The sequence below is a fragment of the Xylocopa sonorina genome, chromosome 5 (genome assembly GCF_050948175.1).
Source record: "Xylocopa sonorina isolate GNS202 chromosome 5, iyXylSono1_principal, whole genome shotgun sequence".
Lineage (NCBI taxonomy): Eukaryota > Metazoa > Arthropoda > Insecta > Hymenoptera > Apidae > Xylocopa > Xylocopa sonorina.
In genome coordinates this window covers 8,094,101-8,120,023 of record NC_135197.1, presented here as the reverse complement: position 1 = coordinate 8,120,023, position 25,923 = coordinate 8,094,101, and the positions used below count along the sequence as shown (strand labels likewise).

The following is a 25,923-nucleotide window of genomic DNA, read 5'->3' as shown; positions in this document are numbered from 1 at the left end:
ATGTAAAAAGCATTTACAATCGAAATAATGAATGTAATATCTCAGATAATTTTAAATTTGGTAAGGTATTAAGTTCGATTTAAAATCTTTAGTTGTAAGCTGAAATTAGACATCTATTTATACTTCACATCGTAAAAACAGTCACGGTATAGTGAGCAGTATTTTACTCCTTGATTCTTACAATGCCTGCGGATCTTCCATCTACAAATAAAACAAATATTTTGTTCAATTTATGCATAAACGATAGACCAATTAATGTTTTAAAGCAATAAATTCAGAACACGTTGAGTCAACTCATCGATATATCTCATTGATTAGTTAGCATCATGGAAAGCATTTTTCATAATGATTTTACAGGTTCTCTAAAAAAATGTAAAAAGAAAAAATAATGGAACAAACCTAAACATCTGGAAGTTCCTTTGTACATGTATTTTTCTTCTATATCCTGAATATGTGCAGGATGATGAAACACATACGCTTGAAGATCTGTAAATATAAATTTTGTTATAAGAAAAGATCGATGAGTTAGTATCTTCGTAATTATTCTTAATTTTATGTAATCAGTACGTTGGGACTACAAATATTGATCAGAGAATTCAGAATGAGTAAGGGTCATCACAACACTATATAAAAATATTCTAAAACTCCATACTAACTACTTCTCAGCAAGGGCTAAACTTCAAGTATTTATACGAATTTATATTTTTATATGTACAAGTAAAGAAATAAGACTTAAGTACAGATTGGTTCATTCTCTGAAATCCTCAGTGTATGAATATAAGAATACAAGAAGAAAATTGTTCAAGCAATATTTCTATAATATCAAAGGCTTTTTCATCTAGCTTTAACGGTGTATAACATGGAATATCGGTTGGAATAACTTTTGTAAAATTTACCTTGTTATCTCTCGATACTTCATTCACTTCTTCAACCAGCTACTGTTATGAGCATCTGTAAGCATAAAAAATAATATGAATATTTTACATGAAGACATTGTATTTTCATGAAGCATTTAGTACCAGAATTGTCAAATTACTATTTTGTACACAAGTTATTAATGATTATTAACCTGTTGGATAAAGTTAATGAAATATTATTTTTATTGAGAATGTTTCAGAAAATAAACTTTAAGAATGCTTTAATATTAGCTATAAAGATGAATAACCCCGCGTGAAAGAAATTCTCTACTAATCTAATAATTAAAATTCTATGTAGATTTATATGTTACGTAATAATACACGTTTAATAACTGTATAATACAAAGAAAAAGTCTCGTCGTCGATCAGTTTCTTAGATATTTTGGTGAAAATGTACTACAGATACAGTACCAGAAAAACACATACATTGCATATGCTGTCTTATACACTGAGAACATGTTCATTTCCAAATAATAAAGATTTAAGTTCTTGCATGATTGTTATACATGGAAATATTTCCAATCTGCCAAATTGCAGACGCTATACATCAATTAGAACATACAAGTTTTTCTAAAGCGTTTCTTACAGTAGTTTGTATAAATTGCTACGTATAGCATTGCTGAATGGTGACCCATATGTATTTACCACCCAAAGACCAAGTAGAATAGCCGATATCTTGAAGTTTTACCATTCAATTAACAGTTATAGTCACATCAGCCTAGATTTCAATAATAAACCTAGACAACCATTGCTAAAGTTGGTATAAAAATAGATTGTGGTTGTCGTAGGTAAAAACACGGTCTAGGCTGGTAAATTTATATACAAATATCAGCTGTTTGTAGAATCGTGCAATAAAACGATAAAGTTTCCATAATTACGTAACACAGAATTATATATTCAGGTTCAGCGTCAAGTCGATAGCATATATACGTATTAAATCCAGTTAAAAATATGAATAATTTTAGATCGTAAAACGTCTTATCTGTTCGCTGATGTTTTGAAAACTCACAATGTTATACAAATTGAATTTCATTGGTAAAGATTATAAATTGAAACATTAAATGGATTCACGAACATAAAATCACTTGAAACATTTTACGTATATTAAATGTTAGATAAAGTAAGGTGAGAAGAAGCAGGGTGAATGTACTTAGATGCAGAATTATGTTCTATGCATTTCACTTACAATTAATGATACATGTAGATAGAAATTAATGAACATTTAATTCTTGCCTTTTATAATCTTTACCAGATGCTCGCATAAATGTCCCACCCGCAGATTAAAATAGAATTACGCATAATAACAGTTTTACAAAATCTACTCACCTCATACCAGTAGATTCATTGACTAGTAGTTTCATTAAGTTAGCCTATCTTGTGATCGTAGTCTCTCCTCCGTTAAGAGATTCTTGATTAATAACGGTCAGTTTATATTGCGCATTATTTCGCGATTGTGAACAATCGCATACACTCCTAGTTGTGTTCTTCGACAAAGATAAATAGTTTGATTGCAATAAATACATATGTATCGTACATATCCACAGTGAGTTGTCCGTAGAAATTACCAAAACGAATTATAATCGAACAATATTATTTTTTGCATTGTCAGTTTAGAAATGCATTTGAAATAATTAAGACTCAGGTTCATTCATTAAAGACCCCTTCGAACATACGAATTTCATGTATGTTTTTATATGATGCACACATTTTGAAACGTAGGTAGTATGCAGAATATGTGTTTGTTGAATGAATACAGTATTTCCAATTCTATCAGCAAGATCAAGCTTCATTCAGCAAATACAATACCTCTTTTTAAAGGTACCTAATGTCGGGTCCACACTGAACAGAATTGTTCATGAATAGAAACTGCATTGTGTCCACAGTGAACTAGCAAACAGCTCGAGAATAGATCACAATTAGAAGTTTGTTCGTTCGGTATTCGCTGTTGATCTTGCTCGTATATACATCACTTTGCCAAAATGTCTGGAGAAGATTTGTTGCTCGTATCAGCTGCACATTTAATAATAAAGGAAGTATTAGTAGAAAAGGGAGGCGTCCGGCATAGACAGAGAATTTTCAAAACGAAAATCAATTGTAGTATGTATGGAACAAGTTTGGTGAATAATTAATTACAGAAGAAGGTGGACTCAAAAACTTTACCAGAATATCATATGAAGACTGTGAGAAACTACTCAGTATATAGTTGGACTAGTGAGGACGTAGTCAGAAGACAGAACGATTTAAATCCAATCGGAATAAAATATTGCCAATGCCAATTTGAGTATTAGATTTCGTCATTTTCGTGCCATATATTCTTCAAACGCAGAACATTTATCTTCATTTATATATATTCATGTCTATCAACTTTCACAACTTGATATATCTCCATCGTTTGTACATCACATTCTTTGTTCCCAATACCTTTAGATTGAGAGAATGATTCTTGATCAGTACATTCTTCATAATGTTCTTTGCATCTATTAAAAAATCACCTTCTGTGTCTTCTTTGTTCTCCATTTTTTCATGTTCAGTAATATATATTTTTTATATCTCTACAACACCAGAAGAGTGGGAAGATGTGTCTAGTTTAGATGACAAATTATGGAATTTTCCACTATGTTTGGGAATGGCAAAGATGTAGTTCTATAGGCCCCTGTACATTCTGAAAGCAAGTTCTTTAATTATAAAGTTTTACTAGCTGTAATAGATAGTAAAATATTCTTGAGTATCAAGAAAGAATTTCCGATGGAAGAATTTCCAAGAATTTAAGTTTTGGAAGAAAATTAAACGAGGGAATATTATCGTTATTCCCCAGTAAGGAATTGTCAGTTCCACAGAAAAAAGTACCATGTTTTTATGGCGATAAGGCTCGCATGAAGTTCAGAGCAAAAATTAAAAGTAATAGAAACAAAAAATTAACGAAAGTAAGAGAAAATACATTGAAAAAGGAGGGGAGATGACAGTGTTGTAACTGTTACAATAGATTGATTGCAATAAGAAGCTTAAAGGCAAAGTTGAACGCGTCCAGATACGGTTTGATTTTGTGAACAAATCGTTTGACCCAGAATGAATACTGTCCATTGCACCTTGTTCGTAAGTGTCCACATTGCCAGTAAATTAGTTACAAACTGTTTGTGTATAGCAGTGTGGGCCCGACACAAAATGTATAGATAAATGTAGTCTGTAACATATTATATGTTAGTTATAAAATAATAATTTAAGTATTTATACTATAAGGACAAAATTGTAAAAAAAACAGACTCAAGATAAATGGGAAACTTTTCACGAAATTTCATATTTAATCTTCACGACGTGGAAAAAATTAAGACTAGAAAATTAGTGAAGTGAGCAAAACGCGATGGAAAAAATTTGAAGTATGACCAATCTAAATGGAATTTTATGAATATGCTGCTAGAATCCGTTTTACATTCACAAATAAATATACAATGTTAATAGAAAAAAACGTAAAATATTTTTATAACATTATGTTGGAAATTTTCTGGAATAAAGTTATAGTAAGAAACGGAGCAGATGGTTCCTTTATGAAGGAAGCACATATTCATAATTGTTTCATGTAACATATTTGAGTATCTGTGTTGTTAGTTTCCTTTTAGAAAATTCAGATATCGCACATGTTATACAAATTTAATTGGACTGATCAGATGAGTTGCAAAAATGTTTAACGTCCAAATACTATTTCCAATATGTATGTTACATGAATTTAAATGCAGTTCTTTCAGAGTAACTTTTCACCTATGTAGTTCTTTTCAAGTGAAAAGAAAATTATTGGAATTATTTTGTCCGGAGTTAAGAACTGCAAAAACATATCTTTTATGTAGTGCGTAACTTGGTTTCCTATGTAAAGGTAATTAGGAATTAATAGGAAATACGTTCCTGTGATATATAGCTTAAAATTCAGGTTTGTAGTCAGTGACCATCGGATATAATCTTGGAAGGTAGCGAGTATGTAATACATTTTCGCATCATTCTTCAAACATAAAATACTTGTTAAGATTCCACAGTTAAAGATATTGATAATTAAATAAATAGTTCCTACGTGTGGATATATATTTATATATATAGACCTTTATTCATAAAATTATCTTTTGTCAATTAAATTCCTTCACAAAGTTCAAGTAGCACAATTTCAGATTACTCTGTTGATATATGTCTTATTCTAACATAATTACTTTTATAAAGCTTCAACTTAATGCCGAAATTGTATGTACTTTCTCTTTCCCCTCCCGTGATGATGCTTTCATCGCCATATCATTAACTTAAAGACACGTACGTACGAATATCGATAATGCACTAAGTAAAACTGTCTTTGATACATGTTATATACGCGTCTGAGCAATTTCACTTCTCATCAGACAGATAAATTACCAAATGAGTGATATTAGTTCCTGGCAACTTTAAACGCACTCTCTTACTTATAGACTAATTTAATAATCTTCTGTAATATCGTAAAATACAAATCTAAAGATACGATCAGAGCATACTACTTTCGCTTTAAAAACTATCGAATCGAACGAAATCACAAACTATGAATAATAATTATAATAGTGACAGTACAGTAGTAACAAAAATTAATATTCTACGTTACTGTTTATATTTACATTTTTTCCATGGAGAAAACCACTTCCATGTGATTGTTTTATTTAATCTAATTGACAATGAATATACTTTGCCCCTCTACGTGACGATACGTTATCGTAATAAAGTCTATGAAATAACACTGTGAACTCAAGGATATTTTTATGCTTTTCACTTTTTTAGAGAAGAACTTCCGCGAATAAAAAGGGCGTGTGTCCTTTTCTTTCACACATAAGAATCGAAAAATGATATGATTAATGTTAGTAATAAATGTTTTAAGTGGTACTCTCGATTTCTATATTCATTATATATGTCTCAAAATCTACAGAATTTGTCAATGTATCAAATTTACTAGTACTATTAATGTTTTTAAAGATATCTTTTGCACATTTAATAGGGTCGCGCGTTTATGTTCTGATAACTTAAAAACTGTATAAAACGCAGCAGTCTCTTATCAGCAAAAATGATTCGCGATGTTATGAAGTCAGATCCAATATGAAAGATATAAAATCACTCTTTCTCTCTCTCACAATCTCCATGTATCCCCTTTTTTTCATATTTGCCTACTCACTCTCGCTGATGTTCTTTTCCCTACGATATATATATAAAACGTGAAAGATGATCGATAGCAAAAGTTGTTTGGAAACAAATGACTGAAGAATACAATACGAACTATTGGACAAAATATTATTTCTTCTCGATTAATTTAAAAAAAAAAAAAAAAAAATTCATTTTAATACTGCGATAACTTTAATAGCGTCTTCTTTTGTTAGGGTAATCGTCTTGACGATTTCGATCACCTCCACCTTGCCAACGACCACTACCACCACTACCTCCTCGACCGCCACCACCTCCACGACCGCCACCCATGTTACCCATGTCGACCCTCATATCCATCAAATCCATTATTTGACCACGATCATCATTGTAACCCCCTCGGCTACCGCGATCCATACTGTTATAAGCATCCATAAAAGATTTTGGATCCTAATGATTATTCCGAATAACGTCGAAATTCGGTCACAGCGCGTAGAGAATGAACCAAAATTAAAACAAATAAAAAAATAAAAAAATAAAAAATAAAAAACGATATTTTTAAGTCGAAACAGTCGAGAGTTATGTGTCGGTAATATTGAAGTGAATGCCCAACGATTCCCGTTTACACGGTGAACAGAACGATGTTTTGCGGTAGATATTGGATGTACCATAAATACATTTCACGGTTCAGGGCGACCATCCATGTTTGACAGCAGCACAGGTCATCGTCAATTTTCGTCAAATCACATAGAAAAGAAAGGGGAAAACACAATGTTAGATGTTGTTTGCACGTACAACATTAGTAGAATGGAGTTACGTGTATGGATAATACACGCGCTAAAACAAATGATATATACACTGGCTTCGAAATATATAATAATGCCATTTTCTCGACAACGGTTAGCCTTATTAAACCAAGCAAATGCCCAACATACGGTTCAACGATGGTATTATTGTTTCCACATCGTCGAGGTCAGTATATATCTGGTGAAACACATCAGAGGAACCTACAGTTACATCTACATGTATTTCTTCCCATGTAACAGATTTTTCATGACCAATATTGATGTCAGTCAGTTTCACTTTCATAAGATTGCATATAGTTCAAGGTTCAATTAGAGTTATTATGCTGTAGATCTGGTACTACTCTCCAGAATTAAGGAGTGTAAATATATCAGTCAATTCCTATTAAAATGAATTAACTAAATCGTGTTTAGAATCGTCATCCGGCACCCCAAGAGTTCTCTGAAAATATTTTCAATTCTAGTTTATATAGCGGATACCATATTTGATATCATAGTGTTGTCAATGTTAAATGTGCACGAGAAACTCTTATAAAATAGTAAGCGTATATAGAAGCAATTAGAGAGCTTGCGAACTATCTACGACATCCTCACAACCTAAGTAGCCTGACACGTGTTCACAATATCTCTGAAGTGAGACTTTATTGCAGACGATTAAGAAACGCTGCATCGAGCCAAATTAGTTATATCAGTAGCATTTTTTAGTGGTAACGTTGCAAAAATCAGAAGCTTGAATTTCATATAATTCTGAAGTTTAAATATTAGTACAAGCAGCGAAGAGACGTGATCAAGGCCTCTAAGCGAACTTTATACAATATCTACACCACAGAATTATGCATTGGTGATAAGTATTCAAAAATATGCATCGTAGAATAGTACGTGTACATACGAAAATAATTGTAATACTAGAAACTTATAATCCTCCCCTGGAATACATTGTATCACAAATAAGCTTCATTTAAAACTTAAGTTATTTGTTTTAAATTATTATTGATATTTTGCTGTATTCAGAAACTACATACAAACTGTGTTTTATATTCTAATAAATTATTAGACTTATATTATTAATATATTTAAATTAAAGGGATGGTTTTTGAATACAGCTGAATCATATTTGATTAAAATTTAATGTAGTTGGGCATTTGTTGGTTAATAAATATCCAAATTATTACCATGGAACTACACATAATGAAACAAATTTATGATTATGAGAAATTTTTAAAAGTTCTTTCTTTGGCGTTCTAATCTCTAAATTTTGTATAAAAAAAGAAATATATATATATATTAGTTCCACAGTATGTAATACACTTAATTCTTAATGTAACTAGAGAAAAGAGAAGACAGAGCCTCCTGCCTGCAAGCATATGGAGAAACCAATGTGGCTATAGAAGTATTAATTTAGTTTTGGTATTAATTTTCTGGGTGGATACCTAACGAGTATACTCATAAGAGTACTTTAAATTCTTAATTTTATGTAGTTTATGAAGGTTATATTCAAATTGAATACATAAATCCTTCGTATTTTATTTGTAATGTTTCAAGAATTTGGAAAATGTACCCCGTTCGATACTTGTGAAATTATATTGTTGACATTGTCAACAAAATAATAAATCCCTTAAACAATTAGGAAAATAGCGTTTGTAAATCACGCATTATATAATATTCAAAAATTAGATTGCGTATAGCAGTGGTGGAGAAATATCGATAATATATCGATTATTGTAGATAGTTTTGTATTGTAATTGTGAATACGTCATGCTTCAATATATTGTATTCATTGTTAACACTTATCTTCTTAGCATTTTTGTATTGTAAATGGCACGAATTATTTTTGGACGGACAACAGACTTCAGGAAAAAAATAATATTAGCTACAATAGCAGATTCACGCGTTAAACAATTAAACTTACAAGATGTTGGATTAAACAAATTACAATTTGAACTATTTCGATTATTGCAACCAATGATATTTTCCCACCTCTAATTGAACCGAACAGATAGAGCAAATAATTTCTGTTCAAATCATAAATGTACCGAAATTTTGGTACATTTAAAACAGAAGATACAGGGAGATGAATTCTTCAAAGAAACCCTATCCTGCCTTGCAATTTGCTTACAATTTGTATTTTGTACTATTCAGTACAAGTTTTATAATGTCGATAAAAATTTCCTAAAACTTCCTCGAAGCAAACAGCAGAAACTTTTAATTACTGACAACATTTTCAAGTTTCAAAAGTTTCTTTTTGTCAGAAGCCGAAATACTGAATATGAGGAGTATAGATACGACATCCCAATGATATAGCAACTAACAGGTAAAAATAGGAGACGGCCCCGCATGTTTTATTCAATATGAATAAACTTTAAGATAAATGTAAAGTTACGATAAAACTGAAATACTTTTCTTATTGGTATATCAATTATGTAGCCTATTTTCACATACAGACAATGAAATAGATTCAAAATTCAGCACTTGTGACACTGAGAAACAGTTCCCTATATAGTAGAACATTTTAATGCTCATTGACTCCTCCACATGTTATAGCCAATTAAGTTATGCATACGAAGTTAATATGTACATATATATGATATCAAATTAATAGAGTTGGCATTGTTGCAGACATTAGAACTCTGCTATTTTGGAAAGCATGCTCCTTGGGAATACTCATAAAAACGTCCCCCCGCCCGAGTATTCTTGTTTCCGCAGAATTTGTCACTAATACTGGTTCTTTTTCGTCATGCAAGAACACAGTTCAACTTTTGTAAGAAAGAATTCCCGCGCATAGATGTAATAATTTGTTTCGTTGTAGCGTCAAATGAAAAATTGAAATCAAATACTTTAAGAACGAACAAATAATTGTCTTATCAAGAAAAAGTATATAAAATAACAATTTAAAGGGATACATTACCACTGGCATGCTGCTTCCACCTGTAAAAAAGAGTAATTTGCAATTAGAACATTTTCTTAGTAATCTCCAATTACTATTTTATATGAAAAATAAATAAAATTTATGATGCCCTATAGTCTATCAAATAGTTTATATGTATAAGCACATATATCGAAATTCCTAAGAAGTAACATCTTATGCAAAAGATTAGTAAAATATAATATTCATTTTTTATGTATAAGACATTATACTGCTTATAACTTACCATCAGGTTGACCATATCCATCACGGTCACTATTACTAACAGAATCGTAATTTTTTCCTCCCATTCCACCACCGCCACCTCCTCTCATTGCTTGTTCCTTAAATATAAATGGAACATAACCCTAAGCATTAGTAAAGAACATAAATGAAATGATAAAAATTAGTAATGCATTTTCAGTTTATCTCTATTTCATTTTTCTATAGCAATAGTAAAAAAAGAAAAAATTATTTTTTATCAAATATAGATTTTCCATCTACATTTCAATAATAGTGATCAAAGTAGTACAACTTCTTGAATACTTAGAAATACTTTTTTTTTTTACTGAAATTATTTGATTAAGTTACCTGCATAAACAAATTATTTTCCTGTTGGCGCCTATGTAACTCTTCTTCTTGTCTTCTTATTCTAATTGCCATTTCCTCTTGTTGTCTTCTTCGTAACTCTTCTTCACGGGTCCTCTGTTCTTCTGCTTGCCGTTCTTTCATTTCCCATTCTCTCTTCTGTCTCTCACGATCGGCTTCACGCATGAGTAATTCTATAATTAAATGTATAATTAATTTAAAAGAATGATCAATTATATGAGCTGCGCGTATTCGAAGTTTTATATTTAGTATATTTTATAGTTTTTTTTGCTTACGTTCTCTTAATAATTCCGTTTCATGTTCGTAACGCGCAAATTCCATTTGAGCTTCTAACTTTTCTTCTTCCATTGCCATTTCCCGTTTCAGCGCTTCTTCTTTCTGTTTGTATAATTCATGAAGTTGTTTCCATCTTGTTCCATACTCGTGTTCGAAGCTTCCTACTTGCGCGAACCTTGGTCCAATATCACGAGCTTTGAGGAATTCCGGATTTTTCCGCGGTAAATTTTTATCTGGATAACCGTCGACATCATCCATTTGTTCGAATGGCTCAACAACCACTGGACGCAGGGAGCTATAGTAAGAGTATTTCATATAAATATTTGCAGTAATTTTTTCATTGGGAAAGAATATATCTATACAAAATCAAATTGAAAAAAGTTTTGTATTCCTCTGTTTGGCACACAATACAAGTAATGTATCATGCTTCCTCTGGGAATTAATTTTATTTTCCCCAATATATTTATTATTTAGGCACTTGTTGACAAGCTAAATACATCAAACAAGCGTGGCGTTGGGGTATATAATTTTTTTATATTTCTTAAGAACTTACGCAGTTAAAAAGTAGCATCCTTCTGTACATTTGCGTAGAGCATGCTGGGCTGATGGTTTTCTGCAAAATTCTACTATTCCCTCTCCAGTAGATTTCCCTCTGTCGTCTACTATAACTATCGCGCGTTCGATCTCACCAAAGACACTAAATGCTTTTTCAAGCAATTCATTTGAAATCCAAGGTGTTAAATTTTTAACTTTAATTGTGGAAGGATGTGGGGCAAAACGCACTTTAAGCGCACGTCCTTTACGCATTGTGCCATCTAGTTCGTGCTTAGCTTTCTCAGCATTTACCCTGTAATCCTACAAAATAGAACTGATTACATCACATTTCAAGATTGTGTTCAGATAAACATATACATAGAATGAACTATCATATCCAATATGCAGCCAAATATTCTTATCACTTTTTGTCAAACGGTAATTTTTTGAATCATTTTTCATGTACAAAAATGAAAACATATAAAATCAATATTTATAAAACTTACCATTCTGAGAAATGCGAAATTTTTCTCTTTATTTACAAAAAGTTCAGATATTTCACCATACTGTTGAAACATCTGTTGGATCTCCTCTTCTGTAACATCGTTTGTTAGGTTGCCAATGTACAAACGATTACGACCGCTAAATTTCTTTTCCGTAGTTTCCTGAGGTGGTAGGTCATGTGTGGGCCCACTAATAGCCGAAATCCGTTCCATTAAGCGATCCTAATTAAAAAAAAAAAAGCAATATTAATTTAAGTAAATATAATCAAATATTGTTATGTTTTATATATAGATATACTAATATATAAAACTCAAATGTGTGCATGATTGATTGTAACACATAAAACCACGTGTTCCGTAATTTACGGATACTTATCCGCCATCTTATTTTAGTATACGCCATTTTGCTATTACCAAAGGAAAAATCGATACACTTTACTACCCGTGAGTACGTAAAAATTAGACTAAAAGAATAATATTTACGCATTTTAGTCTCCTTTGCCGTGTGATTTTGAAAAAACTGATTCCCTTTAACTCGATAAGTAACTACATAGTGAAATGTAGTTAATAAAATCTAATACACATATCTGTTGGTATAAAAAGGTTCATTTTTATTCTACTACCGTATTTCTCTTCCAATGCTATAAATTTCAGAGAAACAGATAAAAACTATTAGAACTAACGAAACATAAGTAAATATCGGCTATTAAATCTGAATCGATGGAAAAGACTTGCAAACTTCGCCCAAGTTACTTATTTCTGCGGTAGGGTCAAGAAAGTATATTTAAAACGTTTATCCAAGTTTCAAAATGCGGATAAGTACAAGTTCGCGCTTAGTCGCAGAAGCATCTCCGTTTTACTTCAATATTGCATTATATACCATAAATAATACTTGAAAAATTGTAGAAACATTCGAGGAATTATGAAGAATTTTTCAGCCGACTAAAATATTGCGCATCAGCATGTAGATTAGCAAATATGGCGGAACAAACAACGCCAAGCCTTAGGACCTGTACAGCGTGGGAAGAAATATGTATTTAAAATTCTTACCGGCACATCGTTATTCCTGTTCCCTCCACCCATTCCGCCGCCACGTCCGCCAGAAAAACGTGTTCCTCCTCTTCGACCACGCGGTCCGCGATTACCGCCTCCACCGCCGCCGTATGGATTACGCTCCCGAGGATGATCATTGCTATTTTCCGCAGATTCGTTCTGCGGCTCTTGTTTTACGCTTGGTGACTCGGGGCCTGCCATTGTTCGCTCAAATTTAAGTCTACACTCGCCTCAAATGGTGACTACCAAGAGGCAAAGTTCTTCGCGAACAACGAGCTCGACTAACTCACTCTCGACTATTCTGCAAAACGAACCGTTCACTATGGAGTCTGACAACGAAGAGAAGGAAGTTGCGAAGTTGTAGACCTACTAGAGGAACTGCCCCCACTCTCCGCCATCATTTCCGGTACGTTACGGTCACATCTTCCTAAGGACACGGTTGGTTCGTTAGACGAAATAAAGCTAACTTGATTGGTTAATTCACGTTGCCGCAGACGACAAATACGATTTACCGGAAATGACATTACGCACTATGTGTTTGATGAACATGGGTTCTAAAAGATTAGACTAAAATTAACTTATTACATTGGTTATTATTTCGTAGAAGAACATATGTTTAGAATAATTATATTCTACGTTGTTATGTTAAATACTTGAACTAAATATTTGAAAGCGTTCGTATTTTCTCTTGGAACTCTTTACCTCCTACCAGTGGCTGCTCGCGTGCTGGCACTGTGGAATTGCAGCACCCCCTATTTTCATTTGATATTATCGATTATACTTAATACGATGAGTCCTTTTTTATTTAATTCTTTCGTTGTACTTGTACAATATAAAATCTTTGAGCTTAACTTCAATATCCATTCCCCAGTTTATGAAAAAGATATAATAGTTTTTGTATAGAAGCGTGCGCTTTATGGTTTCAAACGTAGTTTGTTGGCTGTGTGCGCATGCGCACATAGAAAGCTGCGCGCAAGACTTTGAGCGGGAGGGAGAACTGACGCTTCCGCAGTACCGATTCCGACGTGCTAGGGGAAGGTTGTTTTTCTCTTGGAGCAGTAGTTCCACTAATTTTAGGTACGATACAGCAAAATAAGTATTAAGAATAAGACCTTATATTTTTAATTTTCGATCTTGGTTATCAATGTAGGGAAAAAAACTAACTTGGAATAACTCTAAATTGTATTAAACTAAAAATCTAGTAATTTTAGTATTAAAGTGTGCCAGAGATGGCGCTGCAATCGCGGACATTCTGTTATGCTATCTTTATTATGTTCATTTTAAGACGCATATGTAAAGCGAAATTGCTACTTGAAACATTGCAGTTCGCAGTATCGATTCGTCGAGAACAAATGCACTGTAATTCGATTGCGAGTAATCGCAAAAAATTTTTCGCGAAGAAGTAATAATTTCGAATTTCCAGTAAGTTTTTCTAGTCTTGTAAGCGTAATTCGGATTCTGAAGACTTAATATCCCAAATTGTGTAACTTCCGTTAACGTATCAATACTGTCTTTATTTTTTCATACTAAACGACGTCTTATTCTGCAGATAATTATATGGCAAGATGTTGCTCGCCAGAGTCTGTCAAAGTGGTGCTTCACCAAGTCTTGTCAGTCTTCTAAAGGCTCCAGTTAATTCAAAGCCGTTTATCCCGAGGATTCAATCTTCGAGATTATTCGCTAACGATGCACGAAGTGCGTATGCAAGGTCGGCCCGTGTCCGATCAAAAACTATTACGGAGCAGGCGGTGGCTCCTGCTGGAAATACAGGTGAACATTCGATTGACAAACATGATTTAAATGGAAAGTTGTAATATGAAAGATGCATGCAATATGATGCAATCATGACAAAAGACACGGGGTAAAGGTTATCTTAAATACGTTGTTACAAATTGTTTCTCCATTATTACAGAGGGTTATTTTCTGAATTCATCTTTTAAATTATCATTTTTCTAAAATTTAGTATTTTTTGCTAAAAATTAAAGAAAGTCAGTTGACATAGTCCTGAAGTAAATTTATGTATGTGTATTTAAACAAATCGAATGGTATTGTTCACTGAAATGTGAAGTATATTACTAACAACATTATTTTTGTATTTCTAGCAATTAATATTGGTAGGGGAGCTCTTGCTGGTAGTGCTGTAATAGGATTAGGTTCTTTATGTTATTACGGTTTGGGTCTGTCACCATCTCTAGGAACCATAGAATATGCGAAGTACTTTCTTTTAACTTATACCGTAACAGAAATTATATAAACAAAGTAATGGATATAAATATATACGTATATGTCTTTTGTAGATTATGGCCACAACATGTAAAAGATAGGATTAAAAGCACATATATGTATGTTGGTGCATCAGTAGCAAGCACTGCTACAGCTGCTATGCTATGTTTGCGCTCACCAACTGTTATGAACATGGTAATGCGTCAAGGATGGGTTGCCATGTTGGTTACTATTGCATCTGTTTGGGGCACTGGAATGTTGTTACATAGTATTCCATACAAAGAAGGCTTTGGCATGAAACAAATAACATGGTTAATTCATACTGGTACAGTTGGTGCAATTCTCGCGCCTCTATCTTTACTTGGAGGACCTTTGGTACTTAGAGCTGCATGGTACACTGCTGGTGTAGTCGGTGGTTTATCAGCTGTTGCCATTTGTGCACCAAGTGAAAAGTTTCTAAACATGGGAGGCCCCTTAGCAATTGGTTTAGGAGTTGTGTTCGCAAGTAGTGTTGGATCAATGTTTTTGCCACCTACTACGGCTCTAGGATCAGGCTTGTATTCAATGACTTTATATGGTGGTTTAATACTGTTTTCCATGTTACTGTTATACGATACTCAGAGAATTATCAAGCAAGCAGAAACGTATCCAATTTATGGTCAACTTGCAAAACCATACGATCCTATCAATAAGTAAGTAATTTTAGCAAAAATCTGAGATAGGTGAGAAATGCATTTGCATATCTACATGTATTATCACACTTTTTATTTCAGCGCGATTTCTATTTACTTGGATGCGATAAATATCTTTGTTAGAATTCTCCAATTGGTAGCAGGCTCAAATAGGAAAAAGTAAGTATGGGGATATCCACCTGTTTCGGTAGACCAACACAAAAAATTATAGGATCTTAACTTTATACTGTGGTTAAGATACGCGATGATTTAGAATTGAACTCGAAATTAATTTGTAATAAATCAACCTTACATAATATGCTTTATGTCGTATTATTAGGAGCTACAATGTAAATTATTAACTTATTTAAAATAAAATATAAAAAGCCTAAATAAGACTTTTTCAATGCGTCAGGAGTAACGAAATTGAAACTTCAAATTATTAGCGATAAAATTAAATGCAGTTTATTGTCGTTTCTCAAGCATGTAGTTTGAGAACAAACTAAGATACGGTTATTAAGTAAATTATTTAAGTATTTTTTTTTATAAATTTAAGCTAATCACTCTCTCTTAATTTTAAGTCGAAGTTGGTGAAAGGGTTCGTTGATACGCGCAGTGCAATTGATATTGTGCATAGTGCAGAGGAATGGTGTTGCATGTGAAGGAACAGATTAAATGCCATGTCATTTACAAATACGTTTTCGACTTTTCTGTTAAGTATGCAACAAATGTTACACGTTAAGTATCAAAGATCGTACTCGCTAATGCTTAAAAAAAAACAAGTAAAGCGAAGTATAAGAATTGTTTGAGGTTATTACATTGATTTATACGCGTAATCGTACTTGCTTATAAATGATCGTCGGGAAGGTTCATTCCTTTCAAGCTAAAATTATTCATTCTAAGAAAATAAACTTTTATTAACAAGAAACTCATTAATGGGCAGTAAAATGTAGATAAATGCAAATAAATAATATAAAAAGTATCGTTTCGTAATTTCTCTTCATTAAACAATAGTGAAGTTCAAATAATTACGAAAAAGTTTACGAGAATACAGGAAGATTAAAGGAGCACCTTGAAGAGGTTATTCGAATTTCTTATTGCCTAGTTTATCACTGATACGTATTTTCTCCTGATATTTTGTTTCATGTACAGAAGCGTTTTGATTCGTCTTTCCGATTTAAAAAACATATCTTTAAATTTGTTTCTCTCGTGATTTGTCTTAAACGGTACAATATATTTGAAAATTGTCCATATTTTCGTATTCCATGTTATGTGGTATCGATAAGTACAACATTCAAGCGTTACGAGATTAAACGTTTACGGAGTCTGATTTCGTTGCTAATGACGATGTAGAATGCCTTCTAAGATAACCAGCGAATAATTGCCTCGCTTGATTAAGAACTCGGATGACGTTGTGTCGGCGGACCATTTTATCGAAATGCATCGCCATCTCATTGTAATCCATTTGATTACGCATGACAAAATCTCTGTGTTGCAGTAACAATGTAATACACAGGAACATAAGAAACGGATTTCCACCGCCAAATTCGTGAGGCGGTGGTAAAGAACTCTCCCCTAACTGGTCTTCGCAAGTACCCGCTGGTATGAGATTAGTAAGTTCCGTAGCTTCTTCGCAATGTTCATGTACTGTCTGTTTGGTAGGACTTTCTTGTACCGTCATATTCTGATGCCAGCTCTCCGCTTCTTCGCTATCCGAAGCGGACTCGGACCTGTATGATTGCATCATATATACCTCTAAATATGTGTCATCGTACTTCAAAATATGATTTATACAATTTTCTTCTTAATTTCAAAAAGTGTTAGATAAGTTTTAGAAAGATTTTTATACAAGAAGTTTGTTTATACATACCTAGTAGTACGTTTCAGCAATCTAATTGGAGTGACAGATTTAACACCGTTCTGGTCTTCCATTATTTCACCATCGTATTCGAGTTCTGCTTGTTCATCTGGGGTGGCTGGATGATTCTTTTGCTGTAATGTGTGCAGAGGGTTCTCCCACACGAACACATCCGCAGCTGGGCTACACCTTGCTAATTCCGTATCAGTTTCACTATCGGCTAGTTCGCTTTCCCTCTTAGAAAGGACACAATCACATTGTTGATCACTTGGCGGCGATGGTCCGAAGACTTGTCGGTCTAATGATTCTAGTTCCAGTCTTAATTCTCTGGTCATTGAAGTAGTCATTGGAAAGAAATCTGTTGGATCGTCCGGAGAACTCGGTTCATCTCTTAACACTCTAATCACTCCGCTTTCGCTCGAAACTCGTCTAAAAGATGATAATACAATCGTTTATAAAACCATTTTTATTACTTGCTACCGAAAGAAAAAAGAAATAAGATATACGTAAAAATATTGTATGATCAATATATTTGGAAGTATATTGTTTCACCTCAACTCTGGTTCAGCATCGCTTGGTGTTACTTTGCTACGATTAAGGCTGGTGAAGTTCAAGAATTCGTTCAGATTTTTCACTACTCGAGCACACTTTTTTTCGCCATCGTTCTGGTCATTGTTACTCTTGCATTGATCTTTATTAGGTAACGATAGTCTTTCTTTCAATTCCAGCAAATTCACGCGCTTGGATTTACCAGATAGCGAATCTGTACTTAGGCACTTTTCCGTGGATTCTGTATTCCTTCGATTCTTCGCTGTCGTCAAGTCATTCTCTGGCTCAGAAAACGTCTCGTAAGGAGAACTCGATCTGCAGATAGCGATTTTTACTTTATATTATCGTTCTAAGTTCAGTTACTTTTTTTGCTTTGCATCGATTTGCATAGAAGTACCTTTTTGAATCGCCGTTAGTCTCTGTAGAACTTTGCAACAGTGGATCTTCCATGTTCAGAGTTTTTCTTTTTCCAGCGGTCGCGATACTCGCGGAAGAACTTTGCCGTCTGATCGCGCATACTTTCGTGTATGCGTTCTCACGAATATGTTTTACGTTTGGACTTGGCGGGGGTGACGGTGGAGGAAACGGTACTTCGGCTAAACTAAGTTCACCGTTCGGCGGTGACGCTGGTAGAGCGGCCCACAGAACCTCAAGCATTCTTAAAGCGTCATCCAATGCGAATTCACGCTTCATTTCCAACAACAGCCATCGATAACAAAACAACAAATCATCCGCTTGATGAGATTTTAGATAAGCATAGAAATCGGGATCATAATGCTGCAGACCTTTAAAAATGATAGATGTTTCAAAGTAATTATTATTCCCCGAAGCGTTTACTTCTTAAAGCAGAGATAGGTTTCAACGACTGAAAAGCCGTGAACTCAAGATTAATAATTCATGCTCTAACTGCTAATTTAATTAGTATTATTTCATATCTGTCTCATACCTGACATTTGATCATTTTTCATACTACAAAACGATAATTATTTAATCAAATTTGACGTACCTTCGGCTAAGTGGGCAAATTTCGTGGTCATCGCAATTCCATCAAGCATAAAATTATCTTTTAACCTTCTCATTAGAGCGCACAAGCATATGTACGCTTGTGCCTCGTCTCTCATTGTCACTAACAGTGGTGAAGCCAGATCGCTCATACCTTGGCAATAGCTGACGCTCGGATGATTCAAAGCATACGTGGTCAAAATATTAAACAAACTGGCCGTGTTCTGGTTGTCGTCAGAACCACCGTAAAACTTGTGGTGTCTGTCCGTTCTTAGAACGTCTTTTCGTACCATACTCGTCACGTATACCAAATCCCCAACGTTCTGCCCCTTTTGCACCAGAGATTTCCATCTCTCCCGAAGATTTTGATACTCTTGCGACTTTTTCTTCATGTAATCCATTCTCTCACGACCAGACATGCCCTCGGGGTACACGTTCAGAATGTGCTTCCACACGACTTTCCGCAGGCTAGGCTCAATCCCGCCAAAGTATATAACGGCTCTTAACTCCTTCGGGTGTATCACTTGCCCAATGGGGTCTAAGAACCGTCGAAACTCTGCGTCCGTCAATGGTAGCCGTGGCGGTTGAGAGTTTTGTTGCTGCGACGATTCCTCGCCCAAGTTACCCAGAGCACGTTGGACCATGTTCAACGTTCTCTCCATCTGCAAATAAATGCCTCGATTTACAACTTGCCACCATCTAAGGTTTCAAAAAATTGCGATGTACGTCATTTTTGTAAACGATGAAACTTAACTATGATAACAAATGCCCAAAAATACATATGTAATTAAAACGTGAATCTTTATAAACAGCGAGAATATTCTATACTTCGATGAATCTCTTTGGATATTACACTCATAGTATCAAGCATATACTCCGTTAAAAGCTAACTCAAGAGAACGATAAGCTACTGTGCAATAACCTACTGTGAATCGTGGGTGAGCGAAGAAAGTAACAGCACTCGCCTTATTCATTATGAGACCAGGTAACTTGGGCGTCTTGTATGGAAACCCGGTTTCTTGCCGCGTCGATACTTCCTGCGCATTCTGATCCCAGTAACACTCACAGTCGCCTGTCTCGCCGAACGGCTTCAGATTTACTTGTAGGTATAGATACGGTTCAGAGGCGCTACGCAAGAATGTATTATCGATAAGCAATTTTATCGTTTATCATCTATCTAATCTACATTGAAGTTCGCGTTACCTAATAAACGCTGCATCCAAATCCCAATCGGAAAGCAGGAATAAATACGTTTCGGACCCATAGTCGTCGATTGCTCGATAAGAAACCGTGAATTCTCTGGAAAAAGATTGGGAGAGTTATGTATCTTTAACGTTAATTAATTACGTGTAATATTCAGCAATTTTTTCCAGTACGAATGATCTGTAACATTGAGTTGTAACGCGTTACGTAGCTGTAGGAAATTTATATTGCACAGGAGAAATTCCCTAATTTTTAAAGCGCGTCATACTTAACGTTCTTTAAGTTATATTTCCAATAGTCTGCAGTATTTTATAATTTACGTAACATACAATTCTTTCATATACCTTTGAGCAACAGAGGTTTCACTTAGACAATTGGTTTTCTAATTTCGAACTACCGCAGACGGACGTTTTGTATCGCAACCGATAAATCATTCATGGAAGATAGATAATTGCATAACTATATGTATAATTAACTGGTTGTACCAATAGCAGACGCAGCGATGAAACAAAAATATTTATTTCAAGGCCATCATAACTGAAAGCTGACTCAGAATTTGTTGCAATTTATTTCACCACGAGCTACCGTTCTTTCTAATTACTTTATGCCCGTAATAACTAAAAACGCTGTTTCTCCTTTTGAAAGTGAACAGAAAATTCAATTAACATCACGTGAAAGTGTATCCCTCGATCCGTATCCTACTTATCACGATACCGCGGCTTTGATAAATTAATCACCGATCCCTTTCTCATGGTAATAACCATCAAGTTCAATTTGCATAATCCCAAACCGAACGAACTTGATTGCAACATTTCCTCAGCGTTTAACTCATTATTGATTCTCAGATCAGTGCTGGATGCATCAAATGACGCATTTAACGAGTCGCGAGTACGAAGAAACTGAAAAATATTTAAATTGAATACAAATTTCGTTGTACAAAATAATTGATATTCCTCTTACGTATAAAGTTTCCATTTAACTCGTGACAATATTTTCTCTGGCAATCAAATACAAAGCAAATATTTTGCTTCCGTATTATTCTGAACGTTGGCAGAGGGCGATAGACTCATCGGAAATTTTTCGCGTTTCTAATCTAACGAAAGGCGCGCACAATTACACAGATAAACGGTAATCGTCGGTTGTCCGTTAGTCGAAGGTTCTCTCCTTTGTTTGCCGTATACTCGACGTAATACACTCGTACGACCACTCATTATTCAAACAATAACCGTATCTCACCCTTTGATGTCGAACGCTTTGATGAGTATGCTCTGAAGCACTTCGATGGATGTTATCTGCGGGTCCACGCTGAACTTTCGATACTCCGGTTGATGCCGTGTCTCGCATTTCTAAACAGAAATTTGTCGAATTTGTTTAATCATTTCTCTTTCTTACGGTCGATTTTTCTCGTTGTGATTTTCAGTTGCCCAGCTTTCCCTCCGTATTTCGTAATACGAGCTGGGTAAAACTTGTAGATCCCTCGAGGCTTGAACCTCTAGGTCGGATAGGATTTGTGTAGCGAGCTAATCCCGGTTATGTAACCGATAAAACAGGATCCGATCTGATTCCAATCGAACAAATAGGCAGGATACGTGTTTAATCCAAATAAGCGTGATTTTGCTTACGTTACCGCCGGATTAGTTTATTATGAAACTAGAAAAAGGCCAAATCAGCAAAAAGGTGTACGTTATTAATTACTGTCAGATGCTATTAATTTTTTTACCCGGAGTATCTCGATTCTAGAATTGCAGCGGGGAGAAAAAGATCGTTACGCGTACTTTCGCGTTACTTAATTACCATTTTTTTTTACTGGCAAAATTAAAACGAAGCAATCGATAGATCGTGTTCCACTTTTAATTGACGCGAATCCAACTCGGGGCATGAAGTTTAGTTTTACGAGAAGAGGAAACTGTTTCAATGTCGTTCTCGTGGCATATACGTGGCTCTGGCCTTGAACCCGTTCACCAATAACCGTACGAAGTCGAAAACTTTTTTTAATACTCTCCCCTTTCGTGCTATCTGAGATTTTCTGCACTAACTTTAGATTCTCATCGCGCATGGGTGTTGTATATATTTAGACAAACTAAATCGATGCATATTAGACCTCGCGAAACTTGACGTTCATTTTGGTAGACAACGAAGAGTCGAGTCGTATTCAAAGTTATACGTTTCAATGCTTGAACAGGAAATCTAAACAACAAAATCGAAAGTAAAAGTAAACTAAAAATTGATTAATTCCAGTCGAGTTAAGACGACTTAAGTAACACAGATATTTAAAAGAACTGTTTCACCTAACGCTATTAGAATTAGGTTTAAGTTGGCAGTTAAACAGCTCCATCAGTTATGTAAACGTTCTTCTAATTATATTCGTTTCGGTTCTGATTAATAGCATCGGTCCAGTTATATCATCCTTCGAGTCCTTGATGAATTCATGAAAACTTAACGCGTCTCGCGAGACGTTATACCATCGCGCATACAAAGCGGAATTTCTGCTCCTGAATAGACCGTAACGGAATCGTTAACATCCTCAATTTAACGTGGAATACAAACATTTAAAGAGGCGAAACGATTAAGCCGGTATATTACAAACGCGTGTCGAGTTGTCTTGATGGGCGGCAAGAGTTGTATTTCGCCTTGGTGTTCCATAAAAAAATGCGAACAAGTTCTGTTTACGTTTCCAGAGGGTCGACTGTTAATATACGCGTACGCGACAATTTGAAACGGGAGCAGAACGAAAGGAAAGTTACGCAGACCCGACGTACAGTCGGATGAAATTCGAACGTCGAGGCCAACGCTGATAAATGTTAATTCTTGCCAGCTGCTTAAACACGAGACAGAGCTCGACGAAGACGGCCAGTCTGCGGCATCTGTTCTTAGCTAGCATGGTCGAGACGGTTTGAAAACGTCCGCACGGGAAACGCGTGACGACCGTCTCCAATTGGACGTTTCAACCCGCAATGCCGCAGGAATATTTCGCGAAGCGCCGGCTGAAACAGCGCGACGTGTTCCAATTATTTTTACAGAACGCTGGTTGCACCTTAAACATGAGACGAAACACGTTATCGCGGCAACGTTCGCTCTCCTGACGCCAAAGCCACGTCGAAAGAAAAATAAAAAAATGAAGAAGATGCACCGATAAGACTTTCTAACACTTGGCAACGGTTTGGCGACCGTCTAAGTATCGTGAAAGTGAAATTCATTTTACTGTCCGAAGTCTGCACGCCTCGATCGTGGAGCGCGCTTCCAATCAACGAATCGCGTCTTTAATTCTCCTTATTAAGCTTCTAAAAGCGTACTGCAAAAGTTACATCAAATTATTCACACGTACATATCAAAACAAAGAACATCCACGATCAGAGTGAGTCATTTGTAAATAAAATAGGACATTTTACCGACAAGTTTCTCTGTGAAAAACCCGGCTGTCCGTAATGTGGGTGACAACAGCAGAGCGTAATCATCTGTGGCACCGATAACAGTCGTTCATACATTTTCTCGTGCGCAATAACGAAGCGTTACTTGCGCGCATGAACTCTCGCTGAAATCTTACATGAGATACGAACGTATATATACACTGATCACCAGTGGCGAGGGATGTTAAAACGAGGTGCACGAAGGGCATTGGGTGCCGAAATGCTTAGCCGTACCTTGACTTTAACGCGCACGGCCTCTCTAGGGCAGCCGAACATGTCTGACGTTAGCGCACAGGCTGTCCGATGAAACAAAGGGAAAGGACGTTCAATAATTCAGGATGGCTTCGGATCCATCGAAACCCGCTCCTCCAGCAAGGACGTTCCCGTGGCACAGAACGGAACTCGACATCTCCTCGTAGCGCGAACACTCTCCAGCTAGGTTAATTCGCCTCGTCCAGCGCGCAGCAATCCGTTTCGAAGCTTTCACCTCTCCGCGAGAGGAGCATTATTCGTCTCGACAGGACACTGTGGCGCGGTTTCCCTCAGGAGGATCGAAGTTCTCGAGCGCGCACCAGCTGACGCACAACGTGTCCGCGGTTATCGTGGGAGGTAAATCGGGACTGCTGTTGACGATAACACTTGCAGAGATACCGTTAGCCTCGAGGAGCGTTTCGCGCGTTCTTCGAACTTGGAACGGGAGGATCCGCTACCATCACCGTGTCATCGTTGACACGCCGTGCTACTCCGGTTGCTGTCCTATCCTGGCGAATACCGTGCGTCCCTTTTTTTATTCTTCCTGTGAGAAACCACGCAGACGCTGGGCAGGGCGCAGGGGGAGTCCGTTTCGAGATGCGACAGGGAACGAAGACGGGGCCAAAGGCGTCGAAGGAAAATCGCCGTCACGCTCGTCTGATGAAACAGAGAAAGAGTGAGAATGGTAAAAGCAAGCGGGCTGAAGTCGACCGCGTTAGACGTCAGGTTTAACTTTGCTCGCTGCGTGTATCGATTTATCTCGAAACTTCGATTCACCAGGTATCGAGTTCAAGTATTTCTACTTACGTGCCGCCATCTTTGAAAAGAGCGCTCAGACTGGTCGCGCAGCGTTATCGACTGTGAAGTAGACTACTGAAGTACGCGTGGCGCCATCTCTGCGAGAAGTTCGCAAACTACTCGCTCAGCGTTATCGACAGCGAAGTAAACTACAGAAGCACACGTGGCGCCATCTGGCGGGAAAACAGTGAACTATATCGTCGAGAAGTTTCAGCGTTCTCCGTAGAGATGGCGCCACTTGTACTTCAGTAGTTTACTTCGCTGTCGATAACGCTGCGCGACCAGTTTGAGCACTTTTCACAGAGATGGCGCTAGTAGTAAAAAATTAATTGTATATAAATAAATTAATTAAATATGGTGCAAATAAGCTGCAATTTGCTGTAGAATGAAAGGAATCGTTGTCGAACAAGTTTTACTTCTCGTTTAGAGACGTAAAACATAGAAATTTATTTAATTAGAGAACCTTCCCTCGGTTTACCGACACTGATTTCACTTGGCGGTAAACCCTCGTGGAATTGAATTCACCACGATCTTACTACATCTCTAATCTTCCGCAGGGTGGAATATTTCCTTACTACTTCCATGGTGGAATATACGTTTCACCTCGTTGCGGAACGAGAGCTGAGGGAAGCAGAAAATAGAGGAAAGCAAATAACAGCGGTGGTAATTATTTTTGAAATTATATTTTCTAAAAGCAACGACGCCCGCTCGCGTCACGCGTGTGCTCGTCTCCTTTTTTCACCCTCGAATTTCACAGCGACCCAGCGAAGGGAAACGGACGAAAATGCTTTCGCGTTGCTCGTCGGAACGAAAGGCGGACAAACACGGGGAAGTAAAACGTGGAAATTTTGGAAAAACCGTCGCCGGTTAAGGGACTGAATAATTCTGATCCCAGAATTGGCAGCTACTCGGTCGAGAAATGGAAATGTTGATGCGCGGAACAGTTTAGATACAAAGGGCGAGGTAAATTCTTCCATTTGGCGGTGTTCGTTATAACTTTTCCATCGCTGTTACCAGAACTGTCTGCTGGTATCCACTTTGCGAGAGTCCTTCTCGAACGGTTTTCAAAATTTCATATTTTTCCGTATCATTTTTTCCGTCGTTGCGTCGAGGCTTCGCGTTTCGATTCGTTCGGTTCGCGAGGGAGACGGAGAGAGCTTCCTTGTCGAACATTAACTCGAAATTGCGGAGGTCGCGTATTACCAGCGATATCAACCCAATTGCGGTGTA

At 36.0% G+C, this 25,923-nt stretch overlaps 3 protein-coding genes across 9 annotated transcripts; 1 reads left to right on the top strand and 2 right to left on the bottom strand.

The window, feature by feature from the left end:
• Positions 1–395: 395 nt before the first annotated feature.
• On the bottom strand, positions 396–13,089 carry LOC143424012 (hrp65 protein). Of its 6 annotated transcripts, none has more exons than XM_076895800.1 (9): positions 12,728–13,088; positions 11,681–11,899; positions 11,194–11,495; positions 10,640–10,935; positions 10,347–10,537; positions 10,003–10,123; positions 9,759–9,778; positions 897–951; positions 396–486 (listed from the first exon to the last, which is right to left on the bottom strand). In XM_076895800.1, the coding sequence occupies exons 1-8, from the start codon at positions 12,929–12,931 to the stop codon at positions 928–930; spliced, it is 1,377 nt and encodes a 458-aa protein (XP_076751915.1). In that variant the 5' UTR covers positions 12,932–13,088; the 3' UTR covers positions 396–486; positions 897–927. The 6 variants fall into 6 exon arrangements, with proteins under 6 accessions (XP_076751915.1, XP_076751917.1, XP_076751913.1 ...); XM_076895802.1 differs by having other exon boundaries at positions 10,003–10,099; positions 12,728–13,087; XM_076895798.1 differs by lacking the exons at positions 396–486; positions 897–951 and adding an exon at positions 5,157–6,500 and having other exon boundaries at positions 12,728–13,089.
• A 1,160-nt stretch (positions 13,090–14,249) lies between these two features.
• Positions 14,250–16,606, top strand: LOC143424140 (growth hormone-inducible transmembrane protein). Its single transcript, XM_076896043.1, has 4 exons — positions 14,250–14,500; positions 14,833–14,944; positions 15,028–15,645; positions 15,727–16,606. Exons 1-4 carry the CDS (start codon positions 14,296–14,298, stop codon positions 15,806–15,808), a joined length of 1,017 nt encoding a protein of 338 aa, XP_076752158.1. The 5' UTR covers positions 14,250–14,295; the 3' UTR covers positions 15,809–16,606.
• Positions 16,514–24,083, bottom strand: LOC143424139 (TBC1 domain family member 25). Of its 2 annotated transcripts, none has more exons than XM_076896041.1 (9): positions 23,878–24,083; positions 21,473–21,582; positions 20,237–20,332; positions 19,960–20,161; positions 19,038–19,695; positions 18,429–18,816; positions 18,035–18,346; positions 17,495–17,911; positions 16,514–17,354 (listed from the first exon to the last, which is right to left on the bottom strand). In XM_076896041.1, the coding sequence occupies exons 1-9, from the start codon at positions 23,917–23,919 to the stop codon at positions 16,934–16,936; spliced, it is 2,646 nt and encodes an 881-aa protein (XP_076752156.1). In that variant the 5' UTR covers positions 23,920–24,083; the 3' UTR covers positions 16,514–16,933. The 2 variants fall into 2 exon arrangements, with proteins under 2 accessions (XP_076752156.1, XP_076752157.1); XM_076896042.1 differs by having other exon boundaries at positions 19,999–20,161.
• Positions 24,084–25,923: the final 1,840 nt, after the last annotated feature.

Coding starts and splice junctions, on each gene's coding strand:
- LOC143424012 (XM_076895798.1), bottom strand. CDS start 12,931: ATGGCAGGCCCCGAGTCACCAAGCGTAAAACAAGAGCCGCAGAACGAA. Junction 10,936..11,193: donor GGATGCTACTTTTTAACTGC/GTAAGTTCTTAA, acceptor CTCTTACTATAG/CTCCCTGCGTCCAGTGGTTG. Junction 10,538..10,639: donor AACGGAATTATTAAGAGAAC/GTAAGCAAAAAA, acceptor ATTTAATTATAG/AATTACTCATGCGTGAAGCC.
- LOC143424139 (XM_076896041.1), bottom strand. CDS start 23,919: ATGTTCGGCTGCCCTAGAGAGGCCGTGCGCGTTAAAGTCAAG. Junction 20,333..21,472: donor AAAGCGTTCGACATCAAAGG/GTGAGATACGGT, acceptor ATCTTTTTCCAG/AGAATTCACGGTTTCTTATC. Junction 18,347..18,428: donor ACTAACGGCGATTCAAAAAG/GTACTTCTATGC, acceptor CGCTATCTGCAG/ATCGAGTTCTCCTTACGAGA.
- LOC143424140 (XM_076896043.1), top strand. CDS start 14,296: ATGTTGCTCGCCAGAGTCTGTCAAAGTGGTGCTTCACCAAGTCTTGTC. Junction 14,501..14,832: donor GGCTCCTGCTGGAAATACAG/GTGAACATTCGA, acceptor TTGTATTTCTAG/CAATTAATATTGGTAGGGGA. Junction 14,945..15,027: donor GGAACCATAGAATATGCGAA/GTACTTTCTTTT, acceptor TGTCTTTTGTAG/ATTATGGCCACAACATGTAA.